Source organism: Talpa occidentalis, unplaced genomic scaffold (assembly GCF_014898055.3).
Source record: "Talpa occidentalis isolate TD23 unplaced genomic scaffold, MPIMG_talOcc4v2.1 talOcc4.9, whole genome shotgun sequence".
Lineage (NCBI taxonomy): Eukaryota > Metazoa > Chordata > Mammalia > Eulipotyphla > Talpidae > Talpa > Talpa occidentalis.
The window spans coordinates 41,432,262-41,452,601 of record NW_023605305.1 but is presented as its reverse complement, the minus strand read 5'-3'; the positions used below and the strand labels follow the sequence as shown (position 1 = coordinate 41,452,601).

At 34.9% G+C, this 20,340-nt stretch overlaps 1 protein-coding gene across 1 annotated transcript in view; it reads right to left on the bottom strand.

Moving 5' to 3' along the window:
• Positions 1-20,340, bottom strand: part of COL24A1 (collagen type XXIV alpha 1 chain) — a 260,287-nt gene that overhangs the window by 68,070 nt on the left and 171,877 nt on the right. The window contains exons 33-38 of the mRNA XM_037499346.1: positions 18,133-18,186; positions 15,394-15,447; positions 15,158-15,211; positions 13,844-13,897; positions 13,583-13,690; positions 346-399 (exon numbers count right to left, since the gene is read on the bottom strand). Coding sequence (XP_037355243.1) covers positions 346-399; positions 13,583-13,690; positions 13,844-13,897; positions 15,158-15,211; positions 15,394-15,447; positions 18,133-18,186 — 378 coding nt within the window. The remainder of the gene's footprint in view (positions 1-345; positions 400-13,582; positions 13,691-13,843; positions 13,898-15,157; positions 15,212-15,393; positions 15,448-18,132; positions 18,187-20,340) is intronic.

The window sequence follows — 20,340 nt, the reverse complement described above, 5'->3', positions numbered from 1 at the left end:
TACACTTCTTACTAAAGTTGTTACTAACTAGCACAAATGGTGTAATATTTTACTTTTTCTCTCTTTTCCTGCCTATGGTCTACTACACAGGGTAAGTTAAAGAATTTTTGGAAATAGACAAAGGAAAGGAAAATTACAAAGTGGAAATTTGTCTTTAAATAATTAAGATAGTAAGTACTCCTAAGTGGAATTATGTATTAATTATACAAATACATTATTAAAACTAAATTTATAGTTTTTTACTACTCTATATTCAGTGCAAATAAAAATATTGCAGCTTTCTATAGAACCCTAGGTACATCAAAACAAAGAAAACCAGCATGAAAAGGTTTAAGAAAAATTAACCTTTTTTCCTGGACGACCTCTTTGTCCAGGAACTCCCACAATTCCTTCAGGTCCCTAAATAGTCAATAAACAAAAGGAAATAAATTGTTCAAGAAAGACTAGATGGAATGTTTGAATACTTATAACACATAATCACTGAATTGAACATTAAGTAAATGATAGTTACTTTTCAGAAACATTATATGTTTGTATACTTATTTAAGAAGAAGTCATGATGATTCATAGAAGCAGCTGTTATTAATGAGTAAAGTTCACATGTACAACACTAGCCAAGATAGACATAATTAACTGTTCTTTGTTTTGGGAAGAAAATTATTTGTTTTCAGTATACCCATTTTAATTAGAGAGTGTAAAAAAGTAAACTTAATGAATACATTTCAACAGTTCAATGAGTTACTGTGGGTGAATGTCTTGATTGTATAGGAATATAAACTCTAACCATGACATAGAACCTAAAAATCACATTGGAGTAGAGGATTAAGAAGATATTTTTTGACCCGTGGGAATGAAGGAAAGAATACATAGAAAAAGGAGGTGGTTATATTTTTGAAACAATATTTTCATTTCAATCTGTACTTTGGGCAAAAGCAGACTAAAAATTACAATATAAACTTTGTTTAGTAAAAAGTGGCTAAAATATCTCACTGTCATGTGAATTTGCAGGTCAACAGTAGCTAGGCTTAAATGAGATCCACAGTAAGTCATATTGCAAGTTCTAAAATAGCCTATAATTAAATACGGTATTTCTTTCATTAGTTGGACATGAAAATGGAAATCTAAAATTTGCGTCCCAAAGCTTGGCAAACTGCAAAAATGTGGCAGACAAGAAATAAATTGTGGTTTACCACTGTGCTATGTATGCTATTGATAAATATTTGTTGAACGAATAAACAGATACTAAAGGAAATGACTCATGCGCTGTGCACCTGAGAGAATGTTCTAGCCTCGGAAAGTCACTGGATATAGAGGCCAAAGTGGTTCAGTTCTGTTGTTGTTCTATCTGCATCCAGAGGTCAAAATGACAGTTGCACTAACTTGGGACTTCTTGGGCTTAATACAAACTTGTAAAAAGAGGGCGATTAACTTTCACAGAGGCTAAGAATGTGAGTTTTTAAAAGTGAGACTGCTCTACTTTCACATCTTGGCTCTGTCCCCTAAGAGATATTTAGGCAGATATTTGATTTCTAAAGGTCTCAGTTTCTTGTTATACAAAAGGGGGAAAACTTCTTCAAGGGCTAAGATTAAATGAGAAAATGTGTATAAAGCTTAGAAGGTACTAGACTTATACCGAAGAGTTCTCACAAATTTCTGTTGTCTTTTTAAAGTTCGATTAGGTAATATTTAAATATATAAAAAAGATATTAAAAGATACAACGAATAGCCAGCCATGTATGCACCAACTACTTTAAGAAACAGAAGCCAGCTATGTAATACAGAAACCAAATATCTATAATTGAGGTTCCTTATACCCATATACCCTTCTATTCTTGAGCAGATCTAACCACTGGCCTTAATTTGCTTATCATTTCCATGCATTTCTTTATATTTCTGTTCTATTTGTATGTATCCCCAAGTGATATATTTATTGCATTTTTAAAAACTTTAAACAGGCAGTATAGCACTGCATGTATTCTTTGAAACTTCTTAACATGACGTAGTACAACTTAATTTCACCATTTTCCTACTCATAAATTTTTGTGGGTTTTATTTTTCTCTTTTTTTTTTGTTACAGAAAATGCTTTAATAAACTCCCTGTGCTTCAAAGTGTTTTTGTCAGTTTACATTCCTGAAGCAATGAGCTAAGAGATCAGATTGGGTAAGTTCTCTTTCATTCACCTACTATTCCCCAACCCTAATAATTTATTCTTTAAAATTGTCTTGATTTTAACCCATTGATCTTTCACTTAAATTTTAATAGCAATAATTTTTTTTCACCATTCAAGTTCTATGAAAGATATGTAGGGTTTTTGACTGAAATTGTACTGAATTTATGGACTCCAGAGAGAATTCAATTTTTTTGATATTAATCTTCCTATCCATGAATATAACTGCTCTCCACTTAATTAGGCCTTTGTTAATAAACTGATACAGTTAATTTTTTTGCAAGCATTTTATTAGAATTAATCTTAGGGACTTAATTTTGTTGTAATTGTATTTTAGAAAGTTTTCTAACTGCTTGCTGCTAGCTATATTTTATATTAACCTTATATTTAGCATTTTGCTGAGCGCTCACAAATTCTAGTTAGTTATCGACAGATTATTTCTCTTGTTTGTACTGTGTAGAATGCTAAGTATATATTGGACTGGAGTGGTGAACAGTGATTTTATGATATTTCAAGTTCCACCATTAAGTATGACAGTCAATATATGGATATTAAATATTAAGAAATACTTTCTTTGCTTCATCTATTGTAATGATTCTATTTTTTCTTTAATTTATAAATATGAGACTTGTATTTTGTAAGCTTTGCAATGTTAGACCTTTGTTGCTATACTGCTATAAGAAGGAATTCATAAATGCCCTTATATCAGCACTTCACAATTGTATTGAACTCAAATATCCATGTATTAGCTGACACTACTACATGATGTTACCAACCATTCAATTTAGGCATCATTGTAAGTGCTGATGTAAGTTTTTAACTATTGGTAAACACTGATGGGTAATGTAAAAATAAAAATGCAGACACTGGTGAGAAACATAAAATGCATAAATGTATGTAATTGAGACAGTAGTTATTACTCTGCAAGATGATTTACTCATTTCTCTACCTACAAACTTCTACTTCTTCATTTTCAAGTTAATATCCTTGTCTCATACTTCACTTTTTTTTAATATTCATAGTAGCAATCAAAAAAGATTCATCTAGGGAAGGAGGGAGGGAGGAGCACAGGGAACTGAGGTGATGATGCACGGGTGCACTGGTGAAGGAAACTCTATGGAGACTACACCTGAGGGGGTGGGGGGAAGCAAATATTGTTTAAAAATGAACAATGATGGGCCTCCCCGGTGGCACAGCAGTTGAGCGCTGGGTTGCGAAGCTGTCTGCAGCCTTTGCAGCGCCGGTTCCATCCCCGGATGCCGGGCGAGGGTCCCACATGGCGCGCAGACCTCTCCTGCTGCCCGCTGCTCCCCTCAGCAGCGTATTTCGTTGGTCTGCCTGTTCTGTTCCCTGCTCTGGCTCTGGTGAATCCTCTCACCCTCCCACACTTCTGAATGTACCCAGTGCTTGTGTAAATAAATAAATAAAATCTTAAAACAAAAAACAAAAACGACAACAACAACAAAATGAACAATGATGTAAAAAATTAAAAAAGAAAAAGAAAAAAATAGTCAAGCCAGAAGGAAAAAAAAAAAGAAAAAAAACAACAACAACAAAGGTTGTTTTTGATTGTCAACATTTTGGAAAAAAATAAAAAAAAAGATTGATCTCTTCCCAACACCCAGCCTGCCAGCATACCTACTTATGTACCCACATATTCTGCCTTCATTTTAGAAGGAAAAGGTGTCCCTATCTGAGGCCAGGTCTTCATTTGTATCTGATGCTCCTGTACTCACTTATTCAAGGCTCTGTCTTCTGAAAATGTTCCCTTTTTCATTTATACTGTCAATTTTTCTCTCTTGATTGGATCATTTCCAAAAACATTCAAATATTGTAAATAAAAAAAGTCCCCATATCCCCTTCCTCCCAAAGCCTTAACATCATTGTCTGTATTTTGGAAGTATAGGATCTCCCCAATTCAGGTGTTGTTACCATATTACTCCCACCAACAAAGTACCCATAGTCCACCATTATAGGTCATTGTGCTCCCTCCCCACTTTTAGCTTGTCCCACCCCTTCCCCCCCTCACTCTGAATGCTTTAATTTTACAGTTGGCTTTCAAAGGCTAGTTTTTGAGTTTGGCTTTATCTCCCTTTCAATGGATTTCTCTATTCCACATATAAAAGACATGATAAAGTATTTGTCTCTCTTCTTCTGCCTTATTTAACTCAGCAAAATCCCTTCCAGTTCTGAGTTTCCAAAAATGGCATGAGTTTATCTTTTTGATTGCTATTAAAATATAAAAAAAAAATTTTCTTTTGCCACTTGTCTAAAAATCTTTTGCATATCCCAAGGTCTTCAATATTTACTTCTGTTTTCTTCCAAGACATTATAGTTTGAGCTCTTCTTTTTAATATTTGAAGGAGCAGGTTTATTAAGAAGAGTAAAGTACACTTGCATAGACACAAGTGGGCAGAAAGAGTTGCCTGAGCTCTTATATTTAGGTCAATGACCCATTTCGAGTTAATTTTTGTGCCATAGTATAAGGAAAAGGCCTACTGGTTTTTGTTTTGTTTGGCATGTGGATATTTGATTATTCCAGAACCATTTGGTGAAAAACAGTTTTTCTCTCAACTGAATTGTCTTGGAACATCACGTGCCTTTGCAATTCAAATTAATTTTGTTCTACCTTTTTTTTCTGGGAATTTATTTCAGACCTAAGAATAGTTAATGATACATTATTAAACAAAGTTTGAAAGATAGAGTGATTTCCATCAGGGAATTCCCATCAGAGATTCTTGTCAATTCATCTTTTGCTTTAAACCTTTCCATAGCTTCTCACTTGGGTTTTTTAAAAACAAAAAACAAAAAACAAAAAACCTGAACTTCTTACCAAGGTTTAAAAGAGCTGTCATGATCTGCTTCTCTTCAAGCTTATCTCAATCAACTTTCACTATTTAGTATGCCACAGTCATACTAACTTCCTTCTAGTTTTCCAAAAACACCTAGATCACACTTAGCTTCACATCTTGTGCCTTGCTGTTGCATCTGCCTTAAAGGAACTTCCTATAGTTCTTTGCATGAGTGGTTCATTTTTTATTCTTCAGGTCTTTATTCTTCAACTTGACCATTCCATATGCAGAAAAATTTTCTCTCACCTATGAAAATAGGCTTCTCTATTCTGAACTAGATGGCATCTCTATTTGTAGGTAGTTATTCTTGTCATCATTCCATTTATTTCCATCATAACACTTTTCACAACCTGCAATGACCTTGTCTATTGTTAGTGTTTTCCATGATATAAATCTGAGATAAATAAAAATTAGGGATACCCAATGTTTAGCAGAGTTCTTATCTCATAGAAGGTGCTCAAAAACTTTGCTGAATTAATGAATGCACAAATACATTTCATAAAGTTACAGTCTTTAAGGCTAATAAAAATTTGGAAATAAGTAGTCAATATTTTTGATTTTTTTAAGCTAAAGAATCTTTTCTTCCAAGAGCTAAAACGAAACTTCTCTGAAGAAGAAATGCAAATGGCCAACAGGCATATGAAAAAATGTTCAACATCACTTGTAATTAGGGAAATGCAAATCAAAACTGCAGTGAGATACCATCTTACACCAGTGAGAATGGCACATATTAAAAAAACTAGCAACAACAAATGTTGGCGAGGGTGTGGAGAAAAAGGAACTCTCCTGCACTGCTGGTGGGAGTGCAAACTGGTCCAACCACTATGGAGAGCCATTTGGATATTTCTTGACTTACTAAACATAGAGCTTCCATATGATCCAGCAATTCCACTCCTAGGAATTTACCCAAAGGACACAGAATCATTAATTCAAAAGGGCACCTGCACCCCTATGTTTATAGCCGCACTATTTACAATAGCTAAGCTTTGGAAACAACCCAAATGCCCAAAAATAGATGACTGGATCAAGAAGATGTGGTACATATATACCATGGAATATTACTCAGCATTCAAAAAAGATAAACACATGCAATTTGCAGCAACATGGATGGAGCTGGAGGGGATCATGCTCAGCGAAATAAGCCAGAAAGAAAAAGAAAAATACCAGATGGTCTCACTCATAGCAGGAATCTAGAAAACTTAAATAAGGGACCAGGAAAAAGAATAACTATAAGAAAGAAAATATCAAAATCAACAAACAACTATGAACCAGAGACACTCTATGGGGGGTGGTGGGCAGGGAAAGGAGGGATTGGGTTCAAAATAAGGGGGTTGCAATTATATGGGGAATATAAAAATAAAATTAAAAAAATAAAGTTACTTCTGGAGTAAAAAAAAAAAAATTGGAATCAAAAGAAAAAAAATCTGTTCTTCCAAAGTCTGTTCACTAAACAGATATACAAGTATCTTTTTCTGACTCAAAAGGAACAGAAGGAAGAAAGTTCTGCCAATTCATCATCCTCCCTGACACAATCATCTTGGGAAGTTCTGAATACCTCTAACCCCTTGATTAGGTAAAATGCGTAACATAAGAAATGAAAGATAGACTCAGCCTGAGATGCACAGTTCTTTAGTAGTAGCTTAGGGGCTTGAACAACACTGGCACAGTGGCCAGTGTAAGGCTCTTTCTATTTCTGGGTTACTTTATGACACAGTAGTTCAAAACAAAGAAGCTTAACACTGGCGCCAAAGGAATCATTCAGAAGATAAAGATTTAGATAATTCTTAACACTTCACTGCCACTAATCTAAAACTCCCCAACCAGTTATTTTTCAGGGTTTCCAAGGAAACTATCACAGAAACAAGACACATATGCCTTATCTTTCATTTCTAATGAATGACATTCCTCTTACCTTTATAAATTTAAGGTCTTATTGATAATATTTATTCAATAAAAAATGATAGAATTAAAAAAAATCTTATTGAAAGAACTTCTCAGGAAGGGGTGCTTTTTGTTTCATCTTCTCTTAACAGTCATCTATAATTGATATCATACTCCTAAGCACATGGAAACAATCATGCTTCAATACGTCAAACCAAATTTTGTCCTTAAGGGATAAAACAATTTCATTTTCAATTGTTCCCTATCCAGAGAAACTTTCTCTCACTGTCCTAGTGAAAATAAGTTTCTCTTCCCTTAACTAGCTGACATTCCTACCCTTAAGCAGTTATTCTTTTTCGTCATTCCATTAATTTCCATCAACTTTGGATTTGATAGCTTCACTTCTGCTTAGATTGTAGATACAACAGTGGTAGATTTTTAAACAGAGGATAGACCGTAAGTCAGGCAGATGTTTTTCTCAGATGCTTCCAAAAAAACTTTTCTCGGACAGAGTTACATATTTAGGCAACTGAACATTTTAACATAGATTTCAAGCATAAAATACACAATTTGTTTTATGCCCAAAGAAGTCTACATATTGATTTGGGAATCTGTTACTGTTGTGTCCCTGGCCCCATGTTCCAAACCATCTCACTTTCCAATCTTGTATAAAGAAGAGAATCTTCTTCACTTGAGAAAAAAGATTTATTTCTTTTGCTCACTTATTTTTTCAGAAATCAAAGGTAGCATCTTTGTGACATGCCCGAGGAAGAATTTTTTAGAGTGCAAAAATAAATTCAACACCAGGCTGTCTGATTAAGCAATAGCTCCTTGGATCATTTTATTCTTTTGAAAAAATATGTCATGGCATTTTTATTAAGTTTATGAGCTGAAAGGCATTTAAAATTCCAAGGAGAACAACAAAAGAATAAAAAAGAAACACACATGTGTTGTTACTAAAAAAGGCACAACGATGTGTATGAGGCAGGGTTGTTCCTGGGGAAAATTATGATGCAGATGAAATCATGTTTATCATTTTTCCATGCCTTGTTTTGAGCCCCTTTTTCATGTCTGCTCTGCCCATCACTAGCTGTCATGTTATATCATCCCTCTCTGAGAATCCTGGCTATGTTATCCCCACGGCAGGGTAAGGTTTTTCTTTTTGCTTAGTTCAGTGTTCTCCATTCCCATCTCCTAGGGAACTGGCTATGAACTAAAAAAAAAAAAAATCAATGCTATAACAGTAATGATTATTAATGAGTTTCTTATAATGATTATTAATGAGTTTCTTCAAATTTAGTAAGAATTTCCAGAAGACTGAGTGACATTCAATTTTTTTTTGCACTTAAAAAAAATTCTTCCTTATGTAAGTCACAAAGATGAAGATTCTTTAAAAAATAAAGAGAAATGAAAGAGTGAGAAAATAAAATTTTTTTCCCCACCAAGTAAAGAGATGTTTATACTTCTCAGGACTATTTACAGTCCTGATGTTTATGAAAGGGGGATAAGTCCTCTGAAAGGATGGACCTTAGAGAGGCAATATACAAGTATATGGCTCATCACCACATTGAAAAAGTAGCTTAAAGGAACAGAGGTCAGCAAATAATGGAACTGGTATCATCTGTTATATTATCTTCTGTAAACCTCTTAGCTTTCTCTGAACTGAGCTTTTAAAAGCTGTATCAAAGGGGATACTAAAGCACACCAAATTGGGGCATATTAAATAATATAGGTTATTGAAGGGATTTTATGAGAGCATATATGTGAAGTAATACTGAGAAGTGTCTGGACCAGTGATGTCTAAGGTAATTTTTGGAGAAATCCATAAAGCTTTGTATTTGCTATAGTAGAATACCTGCCACAGTTTTCTAGGACTTGGAGGCTAGGACAGTTAAGAAGTGGGTATTTTATTACTTCTATAAAACCAGAGAGGAAAAAAAGACTTAATTTGCTCAGCTTGCCAAGCCATGATTTTTTTCTGATTCACCCTCATTCTTCAAAGTCACTTTGAAATGTAAGTATAAGAGGTGATAGAGAATTATTTTAATTATCATTAAAGGAATTATAGCCATGGAAAAACAGTACTGGACACTATGATTCACAGACAGAATTCCATTTTTAAAGAGCTATGTATGCTCTCTCTGGGGAGAGAGGCCTGCAGGCTTAAAATTTAGTGTACCATCTTTAAAAGGCTGAATAAGGCCACCAGGGTCCAGAGGAGAGAGAAATCAGTTTCTGGCAGGGTCACAAGTGATGACTCAGAAGATATAAGAACACCTCTAAAGGCAAGAACACTTAGAGCAGTAAAGAAGGGATAATCTTGGGGGAGAACTCACATTGAAAGCTATACAATAAAGGGAACAATAAAATAAAATAGAAAATGACCAGAGAGGCCATATTTGGAAGTATACAACACATACAATAAATGAAATAATAAGAGAAAAGTCTTCTCATTACTAATTTACATCTTTCATTTGCCTGGAAGTGAGAAATTTGTTAAATATGGCATTTAGAATTTCCCTGTAGAGAAGGAAGCACAATGGAGTATGGTGCTGGAGTATGGGTAATTTGGTGGTGGGTGTACTAAGGCGACAATACCTGATAGGGATATCCAAATATTACCTAAATTAAAAATAAAATAATTTCCCTTGAAGTCATAATACAGTTTAGGATCGATACTGATAAGTTAAATTTTGCTTACAAAGGATTTCTTATTTAATCTGGAGCTATATATCACTCTACAGGAATGATGTCAGTTCTGTGAAGAAAAATCAGAACTATTTAATAAAGTCAATTTGAAGCAATACAAAACATTCTCCTTCAAATAATTTAGAACAAAAGTTCCATGGCTGAGGTGAATTCACTGAGATAGTGGCAGAGGTCATTTCTGATTTCAGTCTCATCAAAGACCAAGAATCAATTACCCATAGATAAGACATCACTGGAAAAATTCTAGATCCTGAGGGTGAAACTGAAGTACCCTACTGAAACAGAGACCAAGAAGGAACTGTTTAGACAGTTAAGAGGTTTTACTTTGATAGCATCATCTCTTCCATCACCCAGCACAGCACCACCACAACAAGTGAGCCTGCAGCCCTGTCCCACTGCTGAACACAGCCTCTGACCTTGTCCAATGTTGGGATACAGCCAGTGACCCTGCCAAATTGCAGAGCATGGCCTATAGCTCCACCCAACAACATAGCCCGGACAGTGAACCTGTCCAACCATGAAGCATAATAGTGAGTCACAGCCAATTGAGAGATACAGCTGGGGGTCCTACTTAAGAGGAGTGTCATACTTTCTGATCTCAAACTGTATAAATACAAAACTATAGTTATTAAAGCATTATGGTAGTGGCATTAAAGCAGACAAATAAACCAATGGAACAGGATTGAGATCTCAGAAATAAACCAGTGATTATAAAATCAGCTAACATTTGACAAAGAAACCAAAAATACATTGAAATGTGGCATTGGGAAACTGGATATTTATATGCAGAATGAATCTGTATAGCTATCTTATACCACTTATAAAAATTAACTCAAAATGGATTAAAGCCTTAAATGTAAGACCTGATACTATAAAATTCCTAGAAGAAAACACAAAAGAAAACCTTCATAACACTGTTTTAGCAACAATTTTTTGGATATGCCACTAAAAGCACAAGCAACAAAAGTAAAAATAAACAAGTGGGGCTAAATCAAAATAAAAATCTTCTGCACAGCAAAGAAATCATTAGCAAAATGAAAGGCAACCTGTGGAATAGAAGAAAATATTTGCACATCATACTGTCCCATGTGTTAGATAAGGAGTTACTGTCCAAAATATTTAAGGAAGTAGCACAATCAAGAGCAACACAAACTAACAAAAACCCAAGAAATCTGATTTTAAAGTGGACTAAGTACTTATTTGAATAGACATTATCTTGAAGAAAATATACATGGCCAACAGGCACATGAAAAAGTGCTCAACATCACTAATGATTAGAAAAATGTATATTAAATCCATAATGAGCTAGCACCTTATACCAGTTAGAATGGCTATCATCAAAAAGACAAGAAATGAAGTCCTGGTGAGAATGTGGAGAAAAAGAAATTCTGTGTATTTCTTGGTAGAGTTTATGGTAGTATTATGAAGAATGTTATGGAGGTTCCTCAAGAAATTAAAAATTTAACCACCATATAATCCAGCAATCCCACCTCCAGTAAATATCCAAAGGAAATGAACACAGAATATCAAAAAGATATCCCATGTTTATTGCAGAGTTATTCACAATAGCAAAGCTGCGGAATCAATGTACGCATCCTTTGATAGATGAATGCATATAGAAAATGTAGCCTATATATATATAAATATTATTTAGTCATGAAAAGAAGGAAATTCTGCCATTTGTGAAAACATGGATGGACACTGAGGCCATTACGCTGTATGAAATAGACAAAGACAAATATTATATGATCTTATTTATATGTGGAATCCAAAATATCTGAATCATAGAAACAGTGGATTGCTGATTGGCAGGGACAGGGGTTGATGAAGTATACAAACTTCCAATTATAAGATAAACTCTAGGGATCTAACCTATATCATGGTATCTGTAATTAACAATACTGTAACACATATTTGAAAATTACTAAGAGTAGATCTTAAAAATACTAAGAATGGGGCCTCCCCTGGTGGCTCAGCAGTTGAGCGCTGGGCTGCAAAGCTGCCTGCAGCCTCTGCAGCGCAGGTTCGATCCCCAGCTGCCGGGCGAGGGTCCCACATGGCATGCAGACCTCTCCTGCGGCGCTCGCTGCTCCCCTCAGCAGTGTACTTTGTCAGTCTGCCTGTTCTGTTCACCGCTCTAGCTCTGGTGAATTCTCTCACGCTCCCATGCTTCTGACTATACCCAGTGCTTGTATAAATAAATAAATAAATAAATAAATAAATAAATAAATAAATAAATAAATAAATAAATCTTTAAAAACAAAAATACTAAAAATGCAGCTGCCATATGATCTGGCAATTCCATTACTAGGGATCTACCCAAAGGACACAAAAACAGTTATTCAAAAGAGCACCTGTACACCTATGTTTATTGCAGCACTATTTACAATAGGTAAAACCTGGAAACAACTCAAATGCCCAAAAATAGATGACTGGACCAAGAAGATGTGGCATATATACACAATGGAATATTATTCAGCAATCAAAAAAGATAAACTCATGCCATTCACAGCAACATGGCTAGAAGTAATTATGCTCAGTGAAATAAATCAGAAGGAAAAAGAAAAATATCGGATGGTTTCACTTATAACAGGAATATAGGGGAGCCATAAGACATCAGTGTAAAAAAAATAACAACAGTGCAAAACACAACAAAGCAAAAACAGACAATTATAAACCAGAGACATCCTGCAGGGGAGGAGGAGGGAGAGGGATCAGAGGGAGGGAGGGAGGAGCACAGGGGACTGTGGTGATGGTGCACGGGTGCCTTGGGGAAGGAAATTCTAAGGGGACTCAATATGAGGGGGTGGGCGGAAGCAAATATTGTCTAAAAAATGTAAAAAAAAGATAAATGTTAAAATAAAAAAAAGTGGTCGAGATAAAAATCAATATATCCTAAAAAAAAAAAAAAATTCTTACCATACACATACACATAAGGCAACAATGTGAGGTAAGTGTTAAATATTGTGGTAATCATTTAGCAACACAAATGTATAACAAGTTACCAAGTTGTACAATTTAAATTTACACAGTGTTATATGTCAATCATATCTCAATAAAGCTGGAGGAAAAAAAGAAGTTCCATGGTTTATATGACACATGGAAAAAGTGTCTTTTCCATGGATGTTAAAACTTATAATCAGTCCTTGGTTTTTTCCTCTCTCAAGCCACAATTCCAAACCTCCAATTATTACAGGACATATAAAGTCAGCAGAAATTTTGTGTGTGATGGAATACTATTCAGCAATCAAAAATGATAAAGTCAAGGTATTTGCAGCAACATAGATGAAGCCAGAGGGGTTTATGCTAAGTGAAATAAGCCAGGAGAAAGATAAATACCAGATGGCGTCACTTACAGGTAGAATAGAGTGAAACCAAACTAAGAGTCAGACAAAGATAAACTTTAACACCAAACTTTTTTTTTATTCTATACAAGAACTGTGGTACAGGCCAGAGATGCGGGGGGTGAGAGGACCCACCAGAGACAGAGTGGGGAACAGAACAAGCAGACTGATGAAATACACTGCTGAGGGAAGCAGCGGGCGAGACAGGAGAGGTCTGCTTGCCATGTGGGATCCTTGCCTGCTGGCCGGGATCAAACCAGAGCTGCAGAGGCTGCGAACACCTTCACAGCACGGCGCTCAACCGCCTGCGCCATCAGGGGAGGCTCTAAAACCAAACTTTGAAAGCTGACCACATATCTTTCAGAAGATGGGGAAAGTGGGGGACAGCATGGGTCTGGTGGGGGCAGGCCTAAAGCAAAATGCTGAAGGATTATGGGTGCTTTGGTGGTAGGAGTGTTATTGTGACTACACCTGAGGGAAAGGGTTTCAAATACTCTCGAAACACTAGCAAGGATGTAAAACAATGGCACTTCAGTACAAATAAAAATAATGACTAAAAAAAAAAGTGTGTGTGTATACACATAGGGGAATGAGATGACTATTTGACAAAGAACTTAGCAATACTCACCCGAGGGCCCATTACACCTGGACTACCTAAGGACCCTGTGGTCCCTAGTGAGCCTGTCTCTCCTTTTTCTCCATCCTCTCCAGGAATTCCCTTTCCTCCTGGGGGTCCCTGTAATGCAGTAAAAAAAAAAAATTAAGAATGGGAAGTCAGAAAAGTAATTGTATCATAAGCAAATTTTTATTTGGCACACAAAAATAATTAATATTCAAAAAATTTCACAGAAACATCTACATTATACATAATATTAAAAGTATAATTTACCTTTAATCCATCTATTCCTTGGAGACCTTCTTCTCCAGGAGCTCCTGGTTCACCCTATTTTGTAGTAGAAACAGATTTATTATTTTGCTACATGATTTATCTTTATTTTTGCCCCCTGGCATCTACAGAAAGTAGATTTGTGTATTTATTCCTATTTCTACTTTATTTCTAAGGAGGATTTAACAGTAAGAGCATGATTTAATTTAGCTGAAAAACTCTGAAGATAATTTAAAGAGACACAACATTATAAATTCAAATACAAGATGGCACCAGAATATTAAAATCTCTCAGATAATTAAAGGTGATATACACTAACGTGGTAACTCTGGAAATTTATACAGCCTAATGTACGTTTCTGAGTTAAGGACAGAATATACATTCTGTACCTCACAAAATTATATTACCTTGCCATACTGAAGGTACATGGGTTAATGTAAACTAAATTTACTTCAGTTAAATTTTGATCACTATACCACAGTTTTAGGGTCTGTGTTTTCTACCCTACAAAAGAGAAACAGTGATTAAGTTCCAGGTAATCATCAAGAAACTGTCTTCTAGCTAGAGAATTTATGGAAATGTGGAGCCATACTTTATGAAGCCAAAAGTAGCACCGGCTCTGTTGTTGTATGAACAGTTTAGAAGTAAACTAATCAGTGCTTTTTCATGGTTGCCCCATTATTCCCTCCAGAGATATTTCCATTACCCTGATTTTCCACTACCCACCCCTGTAAAAAAAAAAAAAAAAAAGGGAAAATGAAAGAAACAGGATGCAAAACTAATCCCCATACTTTGCCTTTTAGTAAATAAATGCCTCTTAAAATGATTTCAGCAACTATCTTGTTAAAAAAAAAAGCCTCAACCACAGTTAAAAGGTTGTCTATATAAGAATAACTTCTGTAATCTAATTACAACTATTTACAATTATTTCCATGAATCATGTTAACATTGCATTATTCTAATTTATTTATTTTTTGTTAACCTGTTTTGTTAGGTTAAGAAATATCCTGAGTACTGATCACTAGATTTTGTCAATTTCTTCTTAATGTCAACATTAAGAAGCAGCTATCACAGCGACTCCACCTATTTGGCCAGGGTTATGGAGAGTTCTTCTGATTCTGAGAAAAGGATATAAGAGGTTAGAACTCTAAAGCTACTAGATTATGTCAACATTTTGAAATGATCAAATAAAGACAAACATTTTCTATAAAGCACCAGAAAGGTTTATTACACTATTTTCTGAAGTCTTTAGGCTAAGTTTTTATTTGCTGAAATAGGCAGACCAGTGCATTAAGACGGTCTCCAGTAGGCACTTACTCGTAACCCGGGCTCCCCAGCAACTCCAACAGTGCCTGCTGGTCCAGCATCTCCCTGAAGGAACAAAGGAAAGATTAAAATGGTGTGTCCAGTAATCACAGAGGGCATATCATAAGGAAAGGGGTTCCCATTAGTTCCTGTTTTATCTGCTGTTCTGGTACTTGCCATCATGTGGAAAACACAGGGGACTCAGTGAAAATTTAGAAGCCCTCCCCTTTATTATTTAGGACGATTACCTTTGTACCTGGCTCGCCTTGCAGGCCAGATTCTCCCTCAATTCCCGGAGGTCCCTAGAAGAGAATGGTTAGATATATGTGCACACTGCGTCACCAATTACAAGGACAAACTCATAAGAAGATGGTAGTCATTTTTAGCTCAAGGGTGAGATAGGGTCTTTGCTGCCCCTTTATTAATTTGATGGCATAGACCATATAATTTCTGAGACCTTACAACAGTTCAGATACCAAAACAATATCATTCTAAATCAGGACTTTTAAGACCAGTTTCTTCTTCTCCTTTCTCTCATTCTTTAATCCATGGTCAGACTGAAAGACAAACTACCTCCCATTGTCTCTTCTGATTTTTTACCTTCCCATTATGATATTCTATGTTTTCTTTCTGACCCTTTACTCTCCCCATCCATTTCTGTTGAGCTCTCCAGAAAACTCTCTATTAAAAAATCAGTTTTCTTTATTGGTTTTATAAAATATATCATGCAGTAAAAATAAAAATTATTTACATTGAGAAAGATTAATCAATTAATTTATTTGAGTTGGGTTCAGTTAGAAAACTTTGTTTTCCTTCTATCTTGAAAACACACAACATCTTGCAACTTCTGACTATATCGAGGTCAGGAGCTCGACAATGGCTGTGGTATTGGTTTTGTGTCTCAGAGATATGTCTTGTTTTTGAGCAAATTATGTATGCTCCTCCTTTCTTTTCCTCCCTCCCTCTCCTCTCTTGTTCTCTGAAGAACAGGACTGGGGCTTTCTATTACTTTGCGTGCGTGTGTGCGTGAGTGCGTGTGTAAACACACAAATACACAATTTGAAACACACACATGTCTACTACAATTCCCATGGTTTTATATTTAAAACATTCACTCACAATACTATTTTGCCCCAAAGTATTTTGTTTGCTTTGTATCTTTTAGGGATTTCGCAGTATTTCAGATCTATGGTTGAGAAACTTATCTGTATGTCATTGCAGCATTAAAAATTTTTCTTGATTGAGGTAAAATTAGTTTATAACATAGTATATGATTTGGAGGTATAGATTCACACCTCTTCAAATATATGTTACTACACTCACCACCAAGATACCTAGAGTCTTTCAGATGTGAGGAAGTGTAGTTTTCTATTTTGACGCAGGCTCACAATCCATATTCACTTTTTTTAAAATGCAAACTATACATGCACAACAGTACACATGGATTTATAACAAAAACCCCAGCCACATTCATCAATGGCTATTATTTTTTAAAATAATTTTTCAGTTCTCCTAATGTTAATTCTATAACTTAAGAAGTATACCTTACTTCTTGATATACCACTTTACTAAAAGCTTAGTTGCTTTATACTCTTTCTGTTTGACCATTATTTACCCAATTTTAAAAGTTCTATTGTTTAAATTTCCTTTTAGTTGCTTTTGTGATGTTCGGGTTACCAGAGACAGTATAGTCTGGTACTTAAGAGAAAAAACTCTGTGGTGAGACTGTCTGGGTTTCTGATGCCTCATAAATGACAGAATTTAATATCCCACTCTTGAGAGAGGATTCCAGTTCTTTAGGGACTTCCTTCATTGCCTTTAATCTCATAGACCTCCTTCAGCCTCTAATTTTTCCCAGTCTGCCAGTCCCTTTCTTTTCTTTCTTTCTTACATTAAATCAAACAGTCAATCTTCTGGTCTCTGTGTACCTCTTTCCCTATGCCAGTAATGGATTGGCACATTATTGTAAATTGCCTTCTCCATTTCTAATACCAGTTGAAAACTGCTGAAAAATGACACCTTTGCACAAAGAGGCATCACTACATATTGAGAGGCACAGTGCTTAAGAGAATGGGTTCTGGGAGGAGAGCACCTGAATTTAAACCCAGGTTCTACCACTACTATCTATTGCTCTTGGAGCAAATTATTTAACTATTTCTTGCCCTAGTTTCCTCACCTTAGAATGAGAATAACACACCTATCTCATAGGAATTCTGTGAGAATTCATTCACATGGGAAAACACATAAATGCCGGCAGGTACATGAAAACTGCTCCACAGATTTTCACTATTATCATATTACTATTAATGTGGTACAAATTCAGTCTCCTACTTCAGCTTGAATTTAGTAAGATTAAAAGAGAAAACATGAGTTTGAGCTATCAAGCCAAGAGTTCTCAGACAATATTGCTCGTTGAGGTCACTGATAGTATGATTTTGAAGCTGAGGAAAAGAAAGTACAGTTACACATTAAGATTCAGAAAGGCTAATACAATTGCTCTTGATGTAAAAGCAGAACTAAGAGAAAGCAGTTTACAGAAGGAAGATAGTATGTCTGACTTATTTAGTGGTAAAAGTTAACAAACAACAAAAATGAAGTGGCAGGATTTTAAAATTATAATAAGAGTGGTTGATTATTACAAAATATACCCCGGATAGCAGCCACCTCTCAATATTCTTCTATAAAGGATATATAATACTTTCTAGTGAAGGATTATCAGTATAATTCTAAATCAGTAGAGGGGAAGGATTATTCACTTTTTTATATCACTTAAATGAACTGTTAAAAGGAAAACTTTAAATGTGTAAAATTAGGTACAGTATTCATCCTTGATTTTAATGGAATTTTTTTTTTATTTTTTGACTGCACAAAATACTATAGAATTATTCTTCATAAAATATAGCTAATATATCAACTTTGACATTAGAAGAATCTTTAAAAAAAAGCATTGGGTATTGAACTAACAAGAAAGAGCTCCCCCAAATTACCTCAGCACCCATTTCTCCAGGGGTTCCAGTATCACCTTGAAGTCCTCGTGGTCCCTATATTAAAAATAAAATTTAAGATCTGAGAATCAGTTTTGCTTTATTAAAGTTTACTAAAACTAATACTCATAAAATTAATAAAATTAAAACTCCTGAGTCTGATTTTCATCTTACTTTCTCTGAAGTTTCATCCTCTTCTACCAACATATATTAAATATAGAATTTCTTCAAAATTCAGCCTTAGATCTCCTTTTCTTATGCCTAGGCCAGTGACTCAAATATTTTTAACTTCAGTACAGTCCATAACTAAAGCCAACTTCACCATTCTCAAAGACATCTCAAATTCAACGTGGCTAAACTGAATTTATAAACTTTCATTCTCAAACCTAGTTTTCCACCAATATTCCTAGTATCTTCTCATTAGGTCTTCAAGCCAGAAACTCAGGAATCATATGTCCACATACAGTATACCTCTTGTTGATTTTATTTCCTTCTGAATATTTTACATCTACCCACTTCTTTCCTCTGCTAAACGAAAGGGCTCTTTTATCTGGATTACTGTAAAAGAAGGTCATTCTTGGTCCTTTCTAGTTTGATCTCTATTTTCTCATTTGAATTATCTTTATGAAACAATAATCTGGTTATAAAACTAGCCCTATCCCATCCATGATATCTCTCTGTTCTTAGGGTAAAAATACAAATTCATGGGAATAGCACTCATGAATTTGTATGTGTTTTGGTTCCTGCCTCCCTGTCCATCCTTACCTTGCACTACTCCCAGCTAATGACTTCTCATTGGAATGACCTTCCCACATTTTTTCCCAGGTAGTTACTATTGATCTTTCAAATCAAAGCTCAAATGCTTTTCCTCAGAGAAGTTTACACAATCCCACATTAGGATAGTTTTTCCGTTATTTGTTCTCTCAGAGCTGGATTCCGATACTTTCTGGAAGGTATCTCATTTGTAATTATTAGTTTACTTCTGTGATTATTTCATGTGTACTTCTATATTGGACTGAAAACTCCATGCTTACATTACACTCCAAATTCTTAATAACTATTTGTTGAATGAATGGCCAACTATTCAAATCCCAATACTTGCACTGTAGTGAAGAAAGCAGTTTTGAAAACTGTCTGGAAAAAGAAAACAACTCTAACCAGTATTGGAGATATAAAAGCTGTATACTCCTAGTTTATTATTCTCAAATATAAATGTTTCAATATGACTTCTAAGTCCATCATTTTACCAATTTTCTTTTGTTATTTTCTTTTCTGATTTGACCATGCTCCTTGAATATATACAGTAAATTCATTATATCCATTATAAAATGATTTATATTTTATTTACTGTCTCTGAATTGTCAGTTTCAAGATGCTATTAAGCAATTTAGTCATTTATGGCCACAATAATAAATCCTTCCTTTATAAATCCCAAGATATTGTCACTGCCATTTCCACAACTCTACTGACACACTTAACTTAAATATGTTCTTTATTAAGATTAAATTAGTTTTCATTTCATTACACTCTATCTGATATTACTGGCTAAAGGATTATGCCTTGTGTAAATGACTTTTTTTGGTCAATTCAGTATAACAAACATGTATTGGGTAGATATACCAGGGAAGAGGATTACAAATAAGAAATGGTGTTTGACTTTAAGGAGCTACAGACTTCTCAGAAGAAAGACGTATTTAAGTAAACACTGCTAAAGAGAGTTGTGTTATTTTTGATGAAGTAAATATTAGAACTGGGATAGCTGGTTAAAATGTACTAAATAGGGAGAAGGTTAAAGTTTAATAAAATCAATGCCATATCAAAGATGCTGTGGAATGAATTTTATATAGCCAACTCTTTATTTATTGTTTAGAGAGTTCACATCATAGTTAAATATGTAAGGGAGGGCAGGAACACAGTTTGGTTAAATAACTCTGTGAGGGTTAGCATTTTCCACTTGCTGTTAGCTAAATGAATTATGCAGAGGTCACCTGTAAACATTTGTGTCAACTGATGGATAAGATTAGTTCAGTAGTTTGAAATACTACATTGTATTGTAAATCTTAGAAGCATGTTACAGCATATTACATCTGATACCACTAACCAGAATGACTTCATAGGCAATAAAGGATAATTTGTGAGAAAGTAGGTGTGACAAGTTCTTTCCTTTTTATAATCCATTTTCCACGGAAAGTCTGCAATTGAGTAGCATTT